Consider the following 17423-nt stretch of genomic DNA (forward strand, 5'->3'; position numbering starts at 1 on the left):
TATTCCGGGGTTCCTCGGCTGTTAGCCGTGGGTAACCAACCTGTGAAAGCCACTGTGTGCAGGGGGGTCAAAGCCCTGCCCTATAGCATTAGTCATGATACAGGGGTCTCCTGTGGCGTTCCTTATTGGCACGAAAGGGACCAGTCACAGAGATGACTTTGATCCCCGGTGAAGGTTGAGGGTGAGGTGGATGAGCCAGGAGGTTTGCTGTTGTGCCATGAAGCTGTAGCCTCTTTGTTTCTGCCTCACCGGGCTTCTGATTTTCCTCCTCCTCCTCTATTTCCGGGGGGGGTTGTGTCTCGCTGACAATTGTTCCCTCAGCCAGGGAGAACATGTCAGACGTGCTTGTCCAGAAAACCCCTGGCTTGTGTTTATTAGTTATTCATTTGCCAGAGTCTGGGCGGCCCCAGGCAAAGTGATCCACCACATGGCCCCAAACGCTCAGGTGCTCAGCCATCAACACTGAGTCATCCTCCCTCTCCCATGATTCTCAGCAACACATAAAAAGTTTTCAATTGAATGGTTTCCATCAAAGAAGGATAAAGATTTGTGAAAGGCCACTGGCCATAAGGTTTATGTGTAAGCACATAACCCATATCGCATATACGGCTATTCTGTAAATCTTTTTTTTTATTAGTTTTATGTATTTTTATTATTGTTTGGATGTATATATGTTTGTTGCAACCCTTGTTACCTTGATATATCTGTTTGTTTTTGTTTGTCAATCCTTATTACCTCTATATATAGATTTGTTGCAACCCTTATTACCGGGATGAGATAATATATTTGCACCTACAATGTAAGCATGACATTGTTCAATACAGCTGGGTCACAGCCTTCTTGGTAATGTGGAGTTATATTAACATCTACAGAGAATTTTTAGGGGAAAGAAAATATTGCCCCAAAATGTCATGTCCAATTGATGTTGGCCAACTTTGGACGACATTCGCTTCTCGTCGTTCCTGGCTTTATTTCTTACGCTAACCTTTGTTGAATTATGTTAGTTGTTGTACATCTCCTATGTAAAAAGAGTGAAAACTGAACATGAATAATTCCTCTGGTTTGCTCCTCAAACCTTCACCCAGCATCTAGTAACTGACACATGTTACGACCAACACACCCAACACAGCACATTAGAAGAGACGTGATGCTATCTCACCGTCAACGCATGAGGGCTTGTTGCGCGTTGTTCCGGCCACTTTTCCTGGCAAACAGGAGCACTTAACGGTCTGGGAGCGCTCTTCGATGCGGTTCTTGTTACAGCACCGATGGGCTGCGATCACCTCACACGTCCCTCCCTCTGCAGGAAAGAGGAAGAAAACACAGACATTGTCAACGTGAGGGAGGTTAAATGATCAGGTGACAATCTATACAGAGAAGCAGCGTTTCTTTTCAGACACTGAATGTTAAACTTTAATCACAAGTCTACAGCAGCGTTGTCATCGTTCTCGTGGCATCACACGATTTTCAGAGGAAATTAAACAAATGTCAATGGCAATTTGGTTCCACTCTTTGATATGTATGTATAGATCTTGTTCCCAGGAATGTTCTGAAAATCCGTTCACACAACGCACGCTGCAAATACGTCTCCCAGGGATCTTCTCTCCACGTGTGTGTAAGGATCTGCCCCAGGAGGGATCTCCATTATTACATTTAATTGCCTCTCCCTCCGCACTGCCTGTCCCCACTGCCTACGAACCAGCCCACATCCTGATGCATCCTCGCTGCTTTTCAAATGGCATTAATATGATTCACTCGGTGTATAGGAATGTCTCGGGTATTGCCAAGGCACTGCGATAGTATGTGGACATCCGTCACAGCAAATGCTGCACAATAGGTCCCGGAGTGACAATGGCACACGTCAGAGATAATTGTCTCTGCGGTAAAGAGAGGAGTCAGGATGTTCTAGGGGCTCCACTAGGTCACCATAACAATGGGGATGGTTGCCCTGGGGACGGCTGGGAGATGAAGCTACAGGGCCTTTTTTTAAAACGAAAGCGAAAGCCAGGGAGGGGGAGAGAGACAGAGAGGGAGAGAGACGGAGAGAGAGAAACAGAGAGAGAGAGAGAGACAGAGACAGAGAACGCGGAAGAGAGAGAGAAGAGAGAGAAAAGTGAAGGAGAACAGGGTGTGTCTGTCTGTCGTGGACCTGGCCAAGGCGGTGAGTAATGGGGGAGCCACTGGAAGTGGCCCTTCACAGTTATAAAGCGCAGGGCTAACGCAGCCAGCAGAGCTGCAGGAGAGCGGCCCTCCATCACCGCTCTTCCCCTGCCTCACGCCACGGGACTAGGCTCTTTATCTTCCGCTGACAGCCGCCGCAACGCACGCCCTCGTCCAACAATTAAAGCTCCTGAGTTCATCGCAGTGCACACGCGACGCAAAGGGAGAGTAAGGAGAGTAGAGGGAGAGGAGACGAGGAGGGAGAGGTGGCGAGGGCAGGAGGCAGCGGCGACTGGAAGAAAGACAGAAAGAGAGAAAGAAAGGATGTTAGAAACGAAGAAAGACAGAGGTAGAGAAAAAAAGGAGGAATTGAAGGAGAGAAGTAAACAGGAAGAGCATAGAGCATAGATCCTCTCTAAGAAGGACTGAGTGGAGGAAATAGGTAGAAATGCCTGAAACCTCCCTCAATCCTATTTTGAAAAAAAAGCCTCCCAGAAATGTAGGACTACTCAATGTCTGAAATCGATGTGACAAAAAGATAAATGTGTTTCCCGCCCCCTGTTGTTTTATATACAATTTTTGAAAAGCCTGGGATATTAAATAGTGTACTCAGAGAGGCACCAGACAAGTTTGGCCACACTCTTCCTCTCCCATTCTCGTCACTGTCGACGGAGGCCAGACCAAAGGCAGCTGAGCGGAGGATTAAAAGGCAAACATTTGCAGTCCTGCTGGACGCTGCTGTCATGCAGTGTTAACGTGACTCCTGAACGACTGTTGTTGTGATATTTCTGGGCAGGAAGAGGCCAAGAACAGATTCTGAAAAGATTGGTGAAGAGGAAAAGAAAAAAATCTCCCAAGTGTGCTAAATTCCCACACATCACACTCTGTCTACGCTCTGTAAATATTTTACCAACAGCTTCTTTATCCACAGGATAGGCCTGTGGTTTGTTGTCTGATGCTTGAGATTGCTCAGTAGGTCTGAACTATTATGATGGGTAGATGATGAAATTTAAACTCCTTTAGCAAAGTCAGTAAGATCGGGTGTTAAATGGTGAGCTTTTTTCGTTAACATTTTTTATCATTCTTGTATAATGATCGGTTATGTTGCGTTAGGAAAGGGGAGTATTTGAAACTAGGGGAAGGAAGTTGGACTCCTTCCACAGGAGCAGTGGACTTTTATGTGAACAACTGTTTAATTTATCTATTGTATCTGTTGTGTAACATTTATTGCAGCAGTGAGCCAGCCTTTTAAGACAAACAATAATAACCCTTTATGTATGTTATGATCAAAACTGCTGTTTAACCACTGAGCTATGAGTTTAAAGGTGGGTACCAATGAATCAACAGCTTGAATGGGACCGGGCCAATGAACAGTTCGCTTTGAGAAACCAACACATTTTCCATGTCCCTACCTTCATGCACATTGGCATATGCATGCGTGCTAGCACACTTGATTGATGCAGGTTCAACCAATAAGCAATGGTTCACTGTGGGCCAAGACTATGCTATTGGCCAATCACCTAGTGCCATCTGGTTAATATATGTGAACCTATTGGACCAGACCTCTTCTCTATAGCTCAGCTGAGCCTGCCAAGACAGACACTTAGAGGACCATTGGCCCCTCAGACAACATCTATTAAATGTGAAAATGACTCTCAGTTTTGGATGAGAGTTGACGCTGACCATTTTGTGTAGTCTTTGTGTGAGTCTGTGTTAGTTGTCGCACTAGCTTGTACATTAGTAGAGATATGTCGATGGTAATGTGTCTGTCATGATACATTTAGCATAAACCACTGGGATGCAGCCATTAGAAATTTGTTTTTATTTACACATAGGGTTGAGTGTGTGTGTTTGCCTGTGTGATTTTGGATTTGTGTTTTTATGTGTGTGTGTGGGGGGGAGAGGAGCATGTGTCTGCATTGTGTGTGTGTGTGTGTGTGCGTGTGTGTGTGTGTGTGTGTGTGTGTGTGTGTGAGTGTCTGTGGGCATGTGCATGTGTGCACGATCGCCAACCCACAGGTACACTGTAATTGTTTATGCGGCTGTGATGCACCACTGTAAATGACTTGTGACGTGTGTGCAGGTTGTGATGGATAGAGTACTTAGGGCCTGTCAGCTGGCTAAAAGGGTTAAACCAACCCACAGAGATAGAGTGGGTGGCGGTGCACTCTGGCCTTTGATGAGGGGAGGTGAAGGGCAACGACGGCACCGTCGGCTGCACATTTTTCTCCCGGCTGCCCACACTGACAGCAGCCATTACACGACTGGATGAGGTGATTATGTCTGAAGAAATCAATGCCCCTGTTGTTTACAGCTTAGCACATCGGCCAATCAAAAGTTGTTAATGAGGGTGGGAGCTTTCTAACAAAAAGGCAACAACAACTGCGAAATGGATACAGGACGAAGCAAGCGTGGGGAATTAGTAGATTAGTTCGGAAATGAGGCCTGGGACGTCTGCTTTGTCACAGATATGTTTGTGATGACATTCAGAATATAGTAACGATCATTTTGCTGCAGTGACGGGGTTGTAGTTTGCTCCACAAAGATGTTTGTAGGAATGCAAATACACCCTCACGGTTTAAAAACAACCAACCCCTAAAAGCTGCATTGTCCCAATAACACAAGGTCACCGTGACGAGTGTTCTGCAGCGCAGCGAGCACACTCCCAGCAGAACCCAGAGGAAGGAGCGCAGGGCTTTCTGCTCTCATCCTCTTGAATGACAAAGAACAGCCTGCCGCCTTCTGGTCTCACTGCATCTGGCAAGTTTTTTGTGACACCGAGATAAACACTCACTCCTTGCGTGTGTCATTTCAGTCACCTTCTGTCCTCTGTGTTTTTCCCCCTCCGTCGCTATTTTTCTCCATCTTTCCCAAGGAGTTTAAGTCGTTTCAGCCCAGCATATGGCTCGGGAAGGACACTAGCAGGGATGCCAGGAAAAGTCGAGAACCCTCTCATGTATTTCTCCTCCTCCTCCTCTTGGAAACAACTTAATCAGTGGGCACTCAGGTGAAAACAAGTCGCCTGAGCATGCATACTCGAATGCCTAATTTCTTCTGGAGACCCACTATGCCCATCCTTTCTGCCCGTTCTTCCCTCTTAGTTGTCTCTTTCTGTTTCTCTCCAAGACTCTTCTTGTAACTGCTCTCTAGCCCATCAAGATATACAGTCCCAGTCCTTTTGTTAGGGACGACATGTCAGGCCTTTTGAGGACACATTCAGCCCCCCATTGTTAATGATTTATTGTTTCTAAAAATGCTTCACAGATATGCTTTCCACGTTGCAGACAGGATTTAATCTTAACCAAGATAATCTCTACAGAAATCGTGAAATGTGTTAAACAAAGCAGCTTTGTACTCTTTATTTAAATTGGCCCAACTCACTCATTCAAACTCCGACTTTGACTGGAACTTCATTGGTTATCGAGTTCAATTGCTTTTTTCTAACGTTTTTTTTGTGCCATGAATTCATCCATTATAGAAGCAGCCCTTTTTGTTTGCCCATTGCTGCACGTCATGAAACACAGCTTGATTGAAAAGCTGTCATTCATCTCAGCAATGAAAACCAGCTCTATTCTGTTTGTCTTATCAAGTCCTATGTGACAGCCAACATGGGACACTAATCAGCATCCCTGACTGTAGGTTGAAGTTTAAAATGAAAATATTAAAGCATTCTTTTAAGAGAGAGGGCTATCAAAGAGAATGTGGTCCATTTGTCCCCGTTTGCATGTATGTTTAATGAAGCCCATCATCTGAATTTAGCTAAGCATTACTTAAACATCAAGGGAGGACTTCAGGAATGCACCCGGTCTACTCAGGGCAGCGTTTAAACATGCTAAAAGGCTTCACTGAGTGTGGACTCCAAATGGTTGAGTTTTGCAGCTGGTGGTGAGAGCATTCCGTTTTATTTTATTCTAACGACTATCTTTGCAACTGATAGGGCCTCCATTATTCATCAGAAGCCACGCCGTCCCGACACGCCCCACGGAGTGTCTTCGTGGTGAAACCGTAACACAAGGTCACACGCTAACCCCAGGAAATGGAACAACCAAAAGAATGACTCTTAGTGGCTGTGTGTTTGTGTGTGAGTGTGTGTGTCTCTCTGTCTATGTCTGTGTGAGTCTGAGTGTGAGTCTGAGTATGTGTGTTTCTTTTTCATGGTCTCATGGTTTTGAAGTCATTGTTAGGGTCCTACTCCCGGTAAGAAGGAAGCACTGCCAGGGCCTAATACAGTTTCAGCGGTGTTTATGCCCTTAGCGTCGCGCTTCCTGCGTTATATAGCCGACGTGTGAAGTAGTCAGAAGAGTGCGGGCGACAGCAGTGCTGTATGTATTTCTGCCTGCTGGGCCGTCATAGCCGTGTGAGTGTATTATAGGCATGTCTCTCTCCTTATCTGCAGCGCAGGCACCGTGCACGTGGCTGCTGGAGAAAGAGAGAGGCGATGTGCACCGACGGATTGCTTGAACAATAATTCCATTTGGATACTTGATAGTGCACAGTCTGACTGGTTCACCCACCCGTGTTAATGGGAGGTGAACAGAGCGGAGTAAAGGGCACCTCACGTTTCATCATTATATATAATATATATTATTCTGTCGCAATTGCGGAAGAGCTGCTGAGGCAGGATAACAGGTTTGCTTTTTTAACCCAAGACTGTCAATTGTCTCAAACCACCGAACAATAATTTTTAGAAAATTTTCCCAGTTTTTCACTGGGGCCACATGCACTCTGTCACTTCCTTTTTACCAAACATGTTATCAGCATAAATGCTCTGTGTTTTGCCTTTCAACCCAATATGATTACTCTGTAAAGCCAACTGTGGAAATAACTGCATCACAATGAACAAAACCAGCATGAACTATCATTTTTCTTTTTACACAATAAGCCTTACACTTCTCTTGGTTCACATAACCTCATTGCACTATTGGAAGCAGACTCTGAGGTCGATTCCCCATTTACTAAGTTATTAGCAGCTCCTATTGGTACACTGCGAGGGTGGGGGGGCCTGACCCTGCGATCTGCTGCCTTTATTCCCCTAGACAGAAGCTGCCACAATATTGGGGCAACGGGGGGAAGTGGGGTGGATAAACAACAGCAGGACATCACGGTTGCAGTGCAGAGAGAGAGAGAGAGAGAGAGGGGGAGATTTATGTGAGAGAGAGAGGGGGAGAGTTATGTGAGAGAGAGGGGGAGAGTTATGTGAGAGAGAGAGGGGGAGAGTTATGTGAGAGAGAGAGGGGGAGAGATGAGTAGGATGAGAACTATGGACTATGGGATTCACCACTGCTCGTAATGATTGACGGGAAGTTGGAACTGACCCAGCACACCAGAGGTTTCACAAACCCACCGCCTTGGTACGGCATGTGGTGGGTTTGTTGGCTTGTGTTGTTTTTTGATAAAGTTTGATATATTGCTTAAGACTACCCTGCTCCTAAGATGTGGAAGGCTGCAAAACATATGTGTGTTTATGTCTGCTATATCTTTTCTGAACGAGAGCGATGAGGACATTTAACGGACCTTGTCTTCCACGGGGGTATCACTCTCCGCTGGAGCTATGAAGTTAAGCTGCATTAAAATACAAATATAAAAACAGAAAAGCAAACGGCTCTATTGTTGGTAATGGTCTTGACATGTTTAACTGGTAATTCCATTAGGGAGGATTGAGAGGGCCGAGGCTCGTTTGGACCCAGGTCGATTCTTAATCACCTGTATTGCTTTCCTCTGAGAGGCCGGTATGACTGTGATGGCCACATCTTTATGGTTATTAAAGTTAACGATTGCTACGTGCCTCATTTACCCAGGCTCCATCAATACCAGTTCAGCACCATGAAATTACTCCCCTCCGTAAGGAATGCGTGACAAACCCAATTTAAAAGGCTAAGCAGGCCTCTGGAAGGCCCCGATGTGGGATGTGTATGCATATGGTATATATGTGTGGTGTGCATGTGTATATATATGTCTATAAAGCCATATAGCTCTATGTCATTGCTTGTTATCAATATAGGGTCCTTTCTCCAGCTTAGGGAGAGCGAGAGAAAGCTGATGATCAACCGTCTCTCATCACCTAAAGTTTTGTCCATCAGCTGTAATCCCCTTACTCTCTGGATGACTGATGATAGTTTAATTTTGTCTGTTTCATCCTTACATTTTTTCTTCATTTAATCAAAACCAGTGAAGAAACCCACAGATCTACAAGGTATTGGAAGTTTGCTTCCACAGTTGAATCAGAAGAAAGTTGAGGGATTATGTTAAACATATGCAGGATGTAACCTCATTCTGTGCCTTTTCAGGTGTAAAGATAACTTAAACCTGAACGTTAATTCAGCTGTTATTTGAAATATAGACGGCATATACAAATTTTTTATTGGGCGGTATGGGAGGATGTATTGCGATGTAAATGTAACGTCAATATAGGAAATGCAGTTAGGGCAGAGGCATGGCCAGTGCCCATTTCACAAGGCATTATTCTGACAGAGGGAAGCCAGAAATACTTTACAGCACCACACTACAGTAATAATTCTGAATTTACAATACTGTCCATTTAAATTGGAAGCACAACATTTAGATTAGGTCGACAATTGTCAAAGTTTTAGTCCTTTCTTTTGCCTATTTTGTGTGTATGTGTGAGTGTAGTGGGACGGGAGGTTGTGAGAGCAAGCATCCTACGTTGATTCCCGGCATGCTGTATTTGAACCCTGCGCTGGAGTCCAACCTCAGTCTCCATATGACACGCGTCACTGCTCCCGAACATGAGCGGCGGGCTTCTGAAATGAAGATCTAAATGGTATTTAAAAATCACTCAATCAATTTTTTTTTTAATGTAATAACGGAGCACTATTGGCGGAAAACGACGATCCTCAGAATGAACGCTGTGATCCCTGGAATGAGGGAGATGGACTGACTCTCCGCCCTGAACTAGACCCCCGCCCCCCGCCCCCCATCCTTTCACTCCTGGGGGTGAGATATTAATTGTGGCCGGGGCACAAGCGGCATCACGACGTGTCAGTGTTCCCAGAAGTGTGACAGAAGGAGAGCACACAGGCTATCGGCACTACAGTCACAGCTCCTCCAGGCGGGGATGTGTGTGTGTGTGGGAGGGGTAGAGGGGGGCGAGGGAGATGGCAGGGGAGGGCGTATTCACACCAGCCACGGCTCGGGGTCCGCCCGGGTGACACGTAATACATTATCTAATATGTATAATGCATCAATGTGCACTTAGCTGCAAATTATGGATGCATGCACACAGAAAAGAGAGAGTCCCTCCTCCTCCTTCTCCTCCACCCAGGGTGGAGCATGAGGGGAGAGGCGGTGCTTCTCTCTGTTAGTAATCAAGCCCTACTCTGTGCTTTTGCAGGGAAGCATATGCAAGGAACGTTAATAGGCTTGCATTCCTTCACTTCCTCGGGTGGATGGAGCTAATGCGCTAGCAGTGTATTTGAAGCAGCAGGCTCCTACAGACGCCTATTTTTTAACTTTATATAGGCATGCAAACTGAAGAGACACACGCACGCACGCACGCACGCACGCATGTGCGTGCATACACACACGCACACACATTGTGACAACACATTGAGGCAGGCAGGAAAGCAGAAAATGTATAGTAAGACCATCCTGGATTAAACACATTTAGTACAAAAAGGGGGAGAAAGCCTGCATTGCTGTGGTCTATTATACACAAAGTGGTACAGGCCCTCAAAAATAAGTGTCACTTCGAACAATAACTCGAAAGGGAGGTGTTCTGTCCATATTATTAAGAGAAGGTTGATGAGAGGAAATTCTTATTGATCACGTTGGTGTATTCTGATTTGAAAACCAATATACGTCATAAATGTGGCTCCAAGTTGCAGGTTATGGTGGAACATTGATCACGGTGAAAAAGTAGCTTTTGAATGCTAATCAATTAGCAACACACTGCGAGGGAAATCAATGTGGTAAATGCTTCTTGTGTCCCTCTTGATGGTAAATAACACAGCCAACTCCAATATGGCATTTAGAGAAGAAGCGCTGTGCACTCTAAAAGGGTGCAAACAACCGACATAAAGAGCCATTTTTGACCCAACCTTGCAATAGTGCGGCCTATTGCTTCTATTTATCCTTGTACAGTAAATAAGGTGAAGTGGGGGGGGGGGGGGGTTCGTTTGTGACAACTACCCTGCCCCTGACCCCCGCCGGTACACATGGAGAACAAAGTCCTGAGAACACCCTTGTCCAAAAACCAGGACGGCAGACGTTTCCACCACATTCCTTACTGCCGTAATTCCCGTTTGGATTGTGTGGAACTCATCTATCGGGTGTAGGAGTCATTTGTTGCTGTGTTGAATGCTGCCTCTTCTCTACGGAACCTAATCATCCTCCTCCACAAAGGCTTTGTGAGGAGGGTACTTGGAGAAGGGAAGCGTTAGGGTCCGGGATATAGGGGGAAGGAGGGGGTCCCGATGTAAATAGAGCTTGGCTCACAGCGTTCCCCAGCATCCTCCCATGGACCCCGGAAGCTGCCATGACCACCGGACAATACTGCCATTTGTTATCTGTCACGATGAGGCGATATGAGTTTCCTCCCCCCAAAAAAATGTCATTCTCCACCTGTTTGAATGAATCTTAACCATGAAAAATGGCTCTGAGAGAGAGACAGGGCAGTGTACAGAGAGATTGAGCAAGAGAGAGAGGTAGTGGGAGAGAAAGGGAAAGGAGGGAGAGGGAGGGAAAGAGAGCGGTAGGGAGAGAGAGAGAGAGAGAGAGAGAGAGAGAGAGAGAGAGAGAGAGAGAGAGAGAGAGAGAGAGAGAGAGAGAGAGAGAGAGAGAGAGAGAGAGAGAGAGAGAGAGAGAGAGAGAGAGAGAGAGAGAGAGAGATGCAGTGAAAAAGAGAGCGAGAGAGCAGGACAAGAGAGTGCAGCTGTATATAGGGGGAGAGTGAGTGAGCGAGAGAGCACAGAGGGACCCGAGTTATTTGCAGAGTCCACAAGCAGAACAATATGAGGGTTGGAACTCAATTTGGTGTCATATTACTCACAGAGATATCCATCACAACACACAATTCACTCACTCAATGTCATTACTGTCTGCTTGATAAGCTTTAAAGCCGGAGATAACATTTTTATGTGGTAACACAAGTGTCATTCTCATCTATTTCTACTGTGGCGGTGGTGAACGAAATGGGTAATAAGGCTGCACTGTCTCCAGATACGAGGAGAAGATGATTCATTACAGAAATATGATTGGCTAGTTTATCATTAACAAGCCCTTCAATTGGCCACCCCACCTTCTCGAGAGATGACAATGCAGCTTTGATTCGTCCACTCCGAGCTGCGCTTTTCGGCGACCGTTTCAGGTAGAAGTTTGTCACAGAAGAGAGCTAATTTTTGGTCAGATAGGTGGCCTCTGTGTTCACAGAGCAAACTCTAGCATAAAAAAAGACACTTCCGCTGCTCATTGTTGTGACTAATCAGACATGGCGCTATTCAATCAGACCCAGCAAGACATCCTTTGTGTCCGGAAAGTGTGGATACATGGATTGCTTTTGATACTGTAGCAGCGGCATTCCTTCAGACACGGGAGCCAGGACTCCATCATGAATGGATCGGTGTCAGAATGAGGAAGCAGAAACATTGTCTTCATTTCTTCTGAGATGAAGTATCATAAAGGACAAGGAGCCCTTCACCCATTAATTATGAAGATTAGAATCAAGACAGGTTTCAATTGATACCTGGCTGATTCCCAAGGTCATGCGCGCACACACACACAGACACAGACACACCCACAAAGGGATGTAATTGTAAAAACACTTACGGGACAAGGCGAGGAGAGATGTATTTCATCTCACCCTGCCTCAAGATGAATGAAATTCCCCTCATTATTTATATAGATATACAATGTAGAGTATTCAAAAACATCTGGATTTAAAAAATGCGATCTCCCCAAATTCCAACACTTTGGGTTTGGTTGAACTGGAACATCTGCTGTAAATAAAATTGGTATATGACGTTCCAAATAAATAAATAAATATAAAATCAAATAAAAGCTCTTCAAGCCCTTCTCATCCGTCTTGCCCCCGCACGCACGCCTATAAATATGATCTGTGGCATCAGGGTGGACTGTGAAATCATGTGGCTGCACATCAAGGTGTGACTGCAGGCTGTGTGCATACTAATGTCAGAACCCTGCTGCATGCCCCAGCCCCCGGGGAGGAAGTGGTGGTCAGGGAGGGGGAGGGAGGGAGGGGCAGAGATGGGAAAAGGAGAGCGAGAGAGAGAGAGAGAGAGAGAGCTTCATAGATGACAGTGAGTCTGAGAAAAAATATCTTTCAAGGGAAAAATATATCTCAAATCTCTAATCAGCCAATTTATGTTGACATTTACAAAGATATTTAAGATGAACCACAATTTCCTGGCGTCTCACCGGGTGGTTAGAGGCTCACCTTAACAACATCTGAGCATCCGTATATACGGGTTTTAAACAACAACAAGGAAAGAAGTTCCTCAAACACGTACAGAGAGCCGAACCTGACACCAAAGGGATATAAATGCTGCTGTAAGAAATATGTGAACGTGAACATTTTCCTGCTTCGTTGATGGCTTTTAATTATGAATTCTTTATATTCTTGACAGAAGGATACTATTTGTGAACAGCCCACTTCCTTAGTAGGCATATATAGGCCTATTAAAAAAAAACTCATCAGGTTTTCTTTGCATGTCAGTCATGTGTGGTAAAGGAACTGTAGGTGATGGCCATTGCACATGACGAGTGAGAATCCGGCAGGAGATAAAGGATCGGGTAGTGGCAGCATTGTCAGCAGTTTGCAATCTTGTTTATCCTTCATGTACCCTGCTCCTCTGCCTGTGTAACCCTGTAGCATCGGAGTCATGACTGTAGTATCATTGGTGTGGATTAAAAGCCATTGTCTCCTTGCTCACTCTACAAGCAATGAAGTAATGTGGAATCTTTCTGAACCTCTTCAATAGTTGCTCTCCCACTTTCTCCTTCTCTACCCCTCTCTCTTTCTCTCACTCTCTCTGTCCCTCTCAGCCCATCTCTCCCCCTCTCTCTCTCTTTCACTCTCTCTGTCCCTCTCAGCCCATCTCTCCCCCTCTCTCTCTCTTTCACTCTTGCTCTCTCTCTTCAAGGTAGGTCAGAAGAGAGAGAGAGGGAGAGAGAGAGAGCTGCTATCGGGCAGCACCATTTCTCATTGGATGAAATAGCTTGTTAGTGGGACTCATCAGCTCCTCTCGTCTCTATTCTGTCGCTCTCTTATAAATAAATGCCCGTGAAACAGTGTACCCACGTGCACAGGCATGCACGCACACACGTTCCCCGTAATGTCAATCATGTATGGCTTTTGTACAGAACATTTCTTGGTTTTGACTAGTTTTTGCACTTTCCCCCCTTTCTACTCCCTCCAAAACTTCTGTAATATATATTTTTTTCTACATTCTCCTTCCCTCTCATTAAATCTTTTTCCAGCTGAGTCACCGTCTAAGGTTCCCCAGGAGGTCAGGCGGTGAGGCCATCACTCCAGGAAGTGAAAGCGGACAGATGATGATGTGGTGACAAGTGACTAGTGATGTCAGTGCACCACTAGAACCCTCAAAAACCCACTTTTGCTGAATACTAACAGAATCGCTGAGGTTAAAGTGCACTAAGAATGTAATAGGATTTTCTTTCTTATATGTCCTGGTACATGGAAACATACTGGGTTATGTCTAAAGAACTGCAAGAGCCCTTTGTGAGAGCATTCTACAACAATGGTTGACTCAAAAAGCAGCCAGCTAGCTAGCAATTTCACATTCCCTCTATTTGATACATTGCCAGCTTCCAGTAGAGGTCCTCCCAACATCCAAAGACTGTGTGGTCGCTGTAGGAAGATAAACTCCTACATGCTCTATCCTACATGTACATGGATAAACTGTTAAAATCAGGGATCTGTCAGAAAGAGTACTGAGCCGAAGATCACAACTTTTGCCAACGTTGCATGGTGATGGTGTTGTCAGACACTTTTCTTCCCCTCCTAAACATGTCCCTGGTGTGTCCTACTGGGAGCGTGCCGTTATGAGGACAAGAGAGCTGGAGGGACAGTAGAGGACGAGGATGCCGTGTCAGGGTGGATGCATGCTGCTTACTGCCGCTGAAGGACATCTTGCAATAACCCTTCGTTATCAGTACACAGAATTTTGCACAAAGGAAAGCAGCCTTTTTACTTATGATGAAGCCATTCAGACAGCGATAGAGAAGCAGAAGCATAAACAGGACCAGATAGTATCTTGTGTAATTGTGGTGGTTCGCTCACAACCCCGCTTGAGGAAGGGCGTTTTATTATTCCTCTTTTTTCAAAAGATTTCTTATCGTGATTAATTTTATCACTGTGTAATTTGTACATTAATTTTCACATTATTGCACTGGTGTGTCAACACCCATGCAAACTAAATGGGAGCAAATGCAATAACTATATGTGCCAGCTGTTTCTCACACACAAATCAATTTAGAGTGTAACTCTCAAGGCTCAGCAACAGATGGTTGATTGCAGGGAGAGGAGAGCGAATCCCCAGCAGTTACAGTGTGGCATTCCTCTGTTTATCCGCAGATAGACTTATCTGGATGAGCTCCCTTATTGGCCCACTCTTACAGCTGACACCGTTCCCAAACTGAAAAAAGGAATGGGTATACATTCGGATACATTTACCCAGGCGTGTAGTACAACCAGAACTACAACATAGTTGAAAAGGTTTCCTATCTGTCACTTTCACGAGGAAGCTTGCTATTGGCAATGGTTGATGGATGCAGATTCCTTTTCAACAAAACAAAACCCATCTACCTACCCAACTGCTCTCAAATGTATTCATTAAAAATGTGGATATTAAGGACTCTTGCAACATAGTCTCCTTGTTTTGGTTCACTGGCGGAGTGAACTAGAGCTATTGCCAGGAACGAGTTATGTATTGCGTTGTTTTACGGTTCAGGTGTACCACATGACCACGACCTCTAACCCCAGCCCTCCCTCTGAGTGAACTATGTCACCAGCGACGCCACGCAGGTGGGGCTCCTGCTGGGGTCTTTCTGCAGAGCGTACACAAGGTTGAGAATAAGTGGGTAAAGGGAAGCGGGCAGAGATCCTGACTGCTAGGAAAGAGGAAGATGGCTCGAGTTCACTAACAAGCAAACTACTAACAATGTGTCGTATCTCCTTCTGTCCAACTTATCCATGTATTATACAATTTCATTTTACATCTATGTATCATGTATGATTTATTATCATTTTTGATATCACATTCCTTATATTCCCGCTCATTAATTTTCAATAAGTCGTACACTGACGTGCAGTTCGCTGTATAAAGTTCTTCAGTAATCATGCTGAAACTTTTCTCCCTCGGTGAACGCTCTCATTTAAGGAGATGAACAGCATGAGCACGGGTCAGCTCTGTTGAAATACTTAAAAGAAAAAACTGTTTGTAATCACAAATCCATCGATGTGGAATCTGGCTGCCTAAAGGCTAAACTGAAATGCCTTTTAATTAAAATCACTGGCTTAGATTGTTACGCACGCCAGCCGTTGGAAGCTTGTCACTAATGTTATCAAATGGAAAGAGAAGGACTGCTGTCTGCTTGTCTCCTAGTTACACACACACAAACACACAATGTCACACACTCACGCACGTACGCACGCACAGACACACAGATACATACACAGACACACACATAGACACACAGAAAGACACAAACAAACACACACACACACCCATGTGGATGACACACTGGCCAATCAGAGGAGAGGAGCCTAACAACTGGGAGTTGTCAGAGAGAAGCAGGCTACCTTAAAGTTACCTTAATACCCATTATGGAATAGCTATGCATGTAGCATGCCTTTTGTGTTGTCTTTTTCATTGTTTCGGACCAAGTTCCATCACAAAGAAATTGCTCATTTCATCTGAGCATCTGTGTGTTTTATTCAAACGGTCTGTATTACAAAGCATATTCTCCATATCTGTAAAAATCTGCCTCCATTGAGGCATTTATTCGATTATTTAACACATCATAATTAGGTCTGCTGCACCGAGGCCCCCCACCTGTCTTTCCGATCAAAGTTGTCTGGCGGTTTCCGGTGTTAGAGCACATCGGGTGAACAAATAAAACTCCTGTCATACCATAACTCATGCCGGGTGATGTAAGAAGAATGCTCCACAAGCTTTTGCTCATCGCCCAGTTAATGAGCTGAGTGACAACATGATTGTCAGCGTTGCCGTGGTACCCGAGCACCCCGCCACAGAGAGAAAGATCGAGGTGACTAAAACCACGGTGACACAGAACCGCAGTTCTTTTCAACATATGTAGCATCAGTGTGTGGCTCAGCTTCGGAAGAAGTGAGTGTGTGTGTGTGTGTGTGTGTGTGTGTGTTAATGAATCAATCAATTTCTGAGAGATAGATCACAATGAACGCCTTGCAACGGCCGACTGTCACCATGATGAATTCCTTCATTTCATGTAATAAGCTAGCTGGGAAGTGATTTATCCTCGGCTGGCTGGCAGCTACTATATACGGAGTCGGACAGCACAGACAGATACAAGACCTAGCATAATGTGTGAAATATCTCCCCCTCATACAGCCAGGTTGAACTGCGGAAATAATAATAAAAAGGAAAAGGAAACACTGAAATACAGTTAATATCGGAGGGTTCTTCACTTGGCTTTCTCAAGGATGTTTCAATGCAGCAGAACAGGCATGCCCATGCTTTCCTTCGTCGCTGGAAGATCATACATTCATCTGACAGCGCTGGATCACCGATATTTTGCCTGAATTATTAACTGTGGCTTCTCGTTGCTCCTTGTTCTCCCCTCCTCCTTTTTCCTCCTCCTCCTTCTCCTCCTCTAACCTCTTCTTACTGAATAGGAGCTAAGATAAGAGAGAGTAAGAGCACCGTTCTCTGGATATTGATTACCTTCCTCTGCCCTACTTCAGGATTAAGAGGGGTTGTGATTTCTTGCCCCCCCCCCCCCCCCCCCCCCTTTTTTTAAATGCAGATCTCCCCTGCCAAGGAGCAGCCGTTCAGTGCTAATCTGTTTAAAACGACTGCTAAACTTTGAGCATCATGCGTGAGAATCCTTCCCTGGTTTGTCCTAATAGACGGGCTAATGTTTTATGGCTCACCCTAAACCCCCCGCTTTCCATTGTAGTTACTTGATTGAGGTGTATCTTTGTCTCTGTGGTTAAAGGTTCTATATACTGTAGGTATGATTTAAGTGATTAAAGTATGATTTAAGCACTATTATATGATTGCAAT

The 17423-nt window shown here is 45.0% G+C and overlaps 1 protein-coding gene across 1 annotated transcript in view; it reads right to left on the reverse strand.

The window, feature by feature from the left end:
- tafa1b (TAFA chemokine like family member 1b) overlaps window positions 1-17423 on the reverse strand; it is a gene marked incomplete at both ends in the record, with an annotated part of 100370 nt that overhangs the window by 13903 nt on the left and 69044 nt on the right. The window contains one exon of the mRNA XM_079748450.1: window positions 1160-1300. Coding sequence (XP_079604576.1) covers window positions 1160-1300 — 141 coding nt within the window. The remainder of the gene's footprint in view (window positions 1-1159; window positions 1301-17423) is intronic.

This window comes from Pollachius pollachius (genome assembly GCF_949987615.1).
Source record: "Pollachius pollachius genome assembly, chromosome: 12".
In the NCBI taxonomy this organism is placed as follows: domain Eukaryota; kingdom Metazoa; phylum Chordata; class Actinopteri; order Gadiformes; family Gadidae; genus Pollachius; species Pollachius pollachius.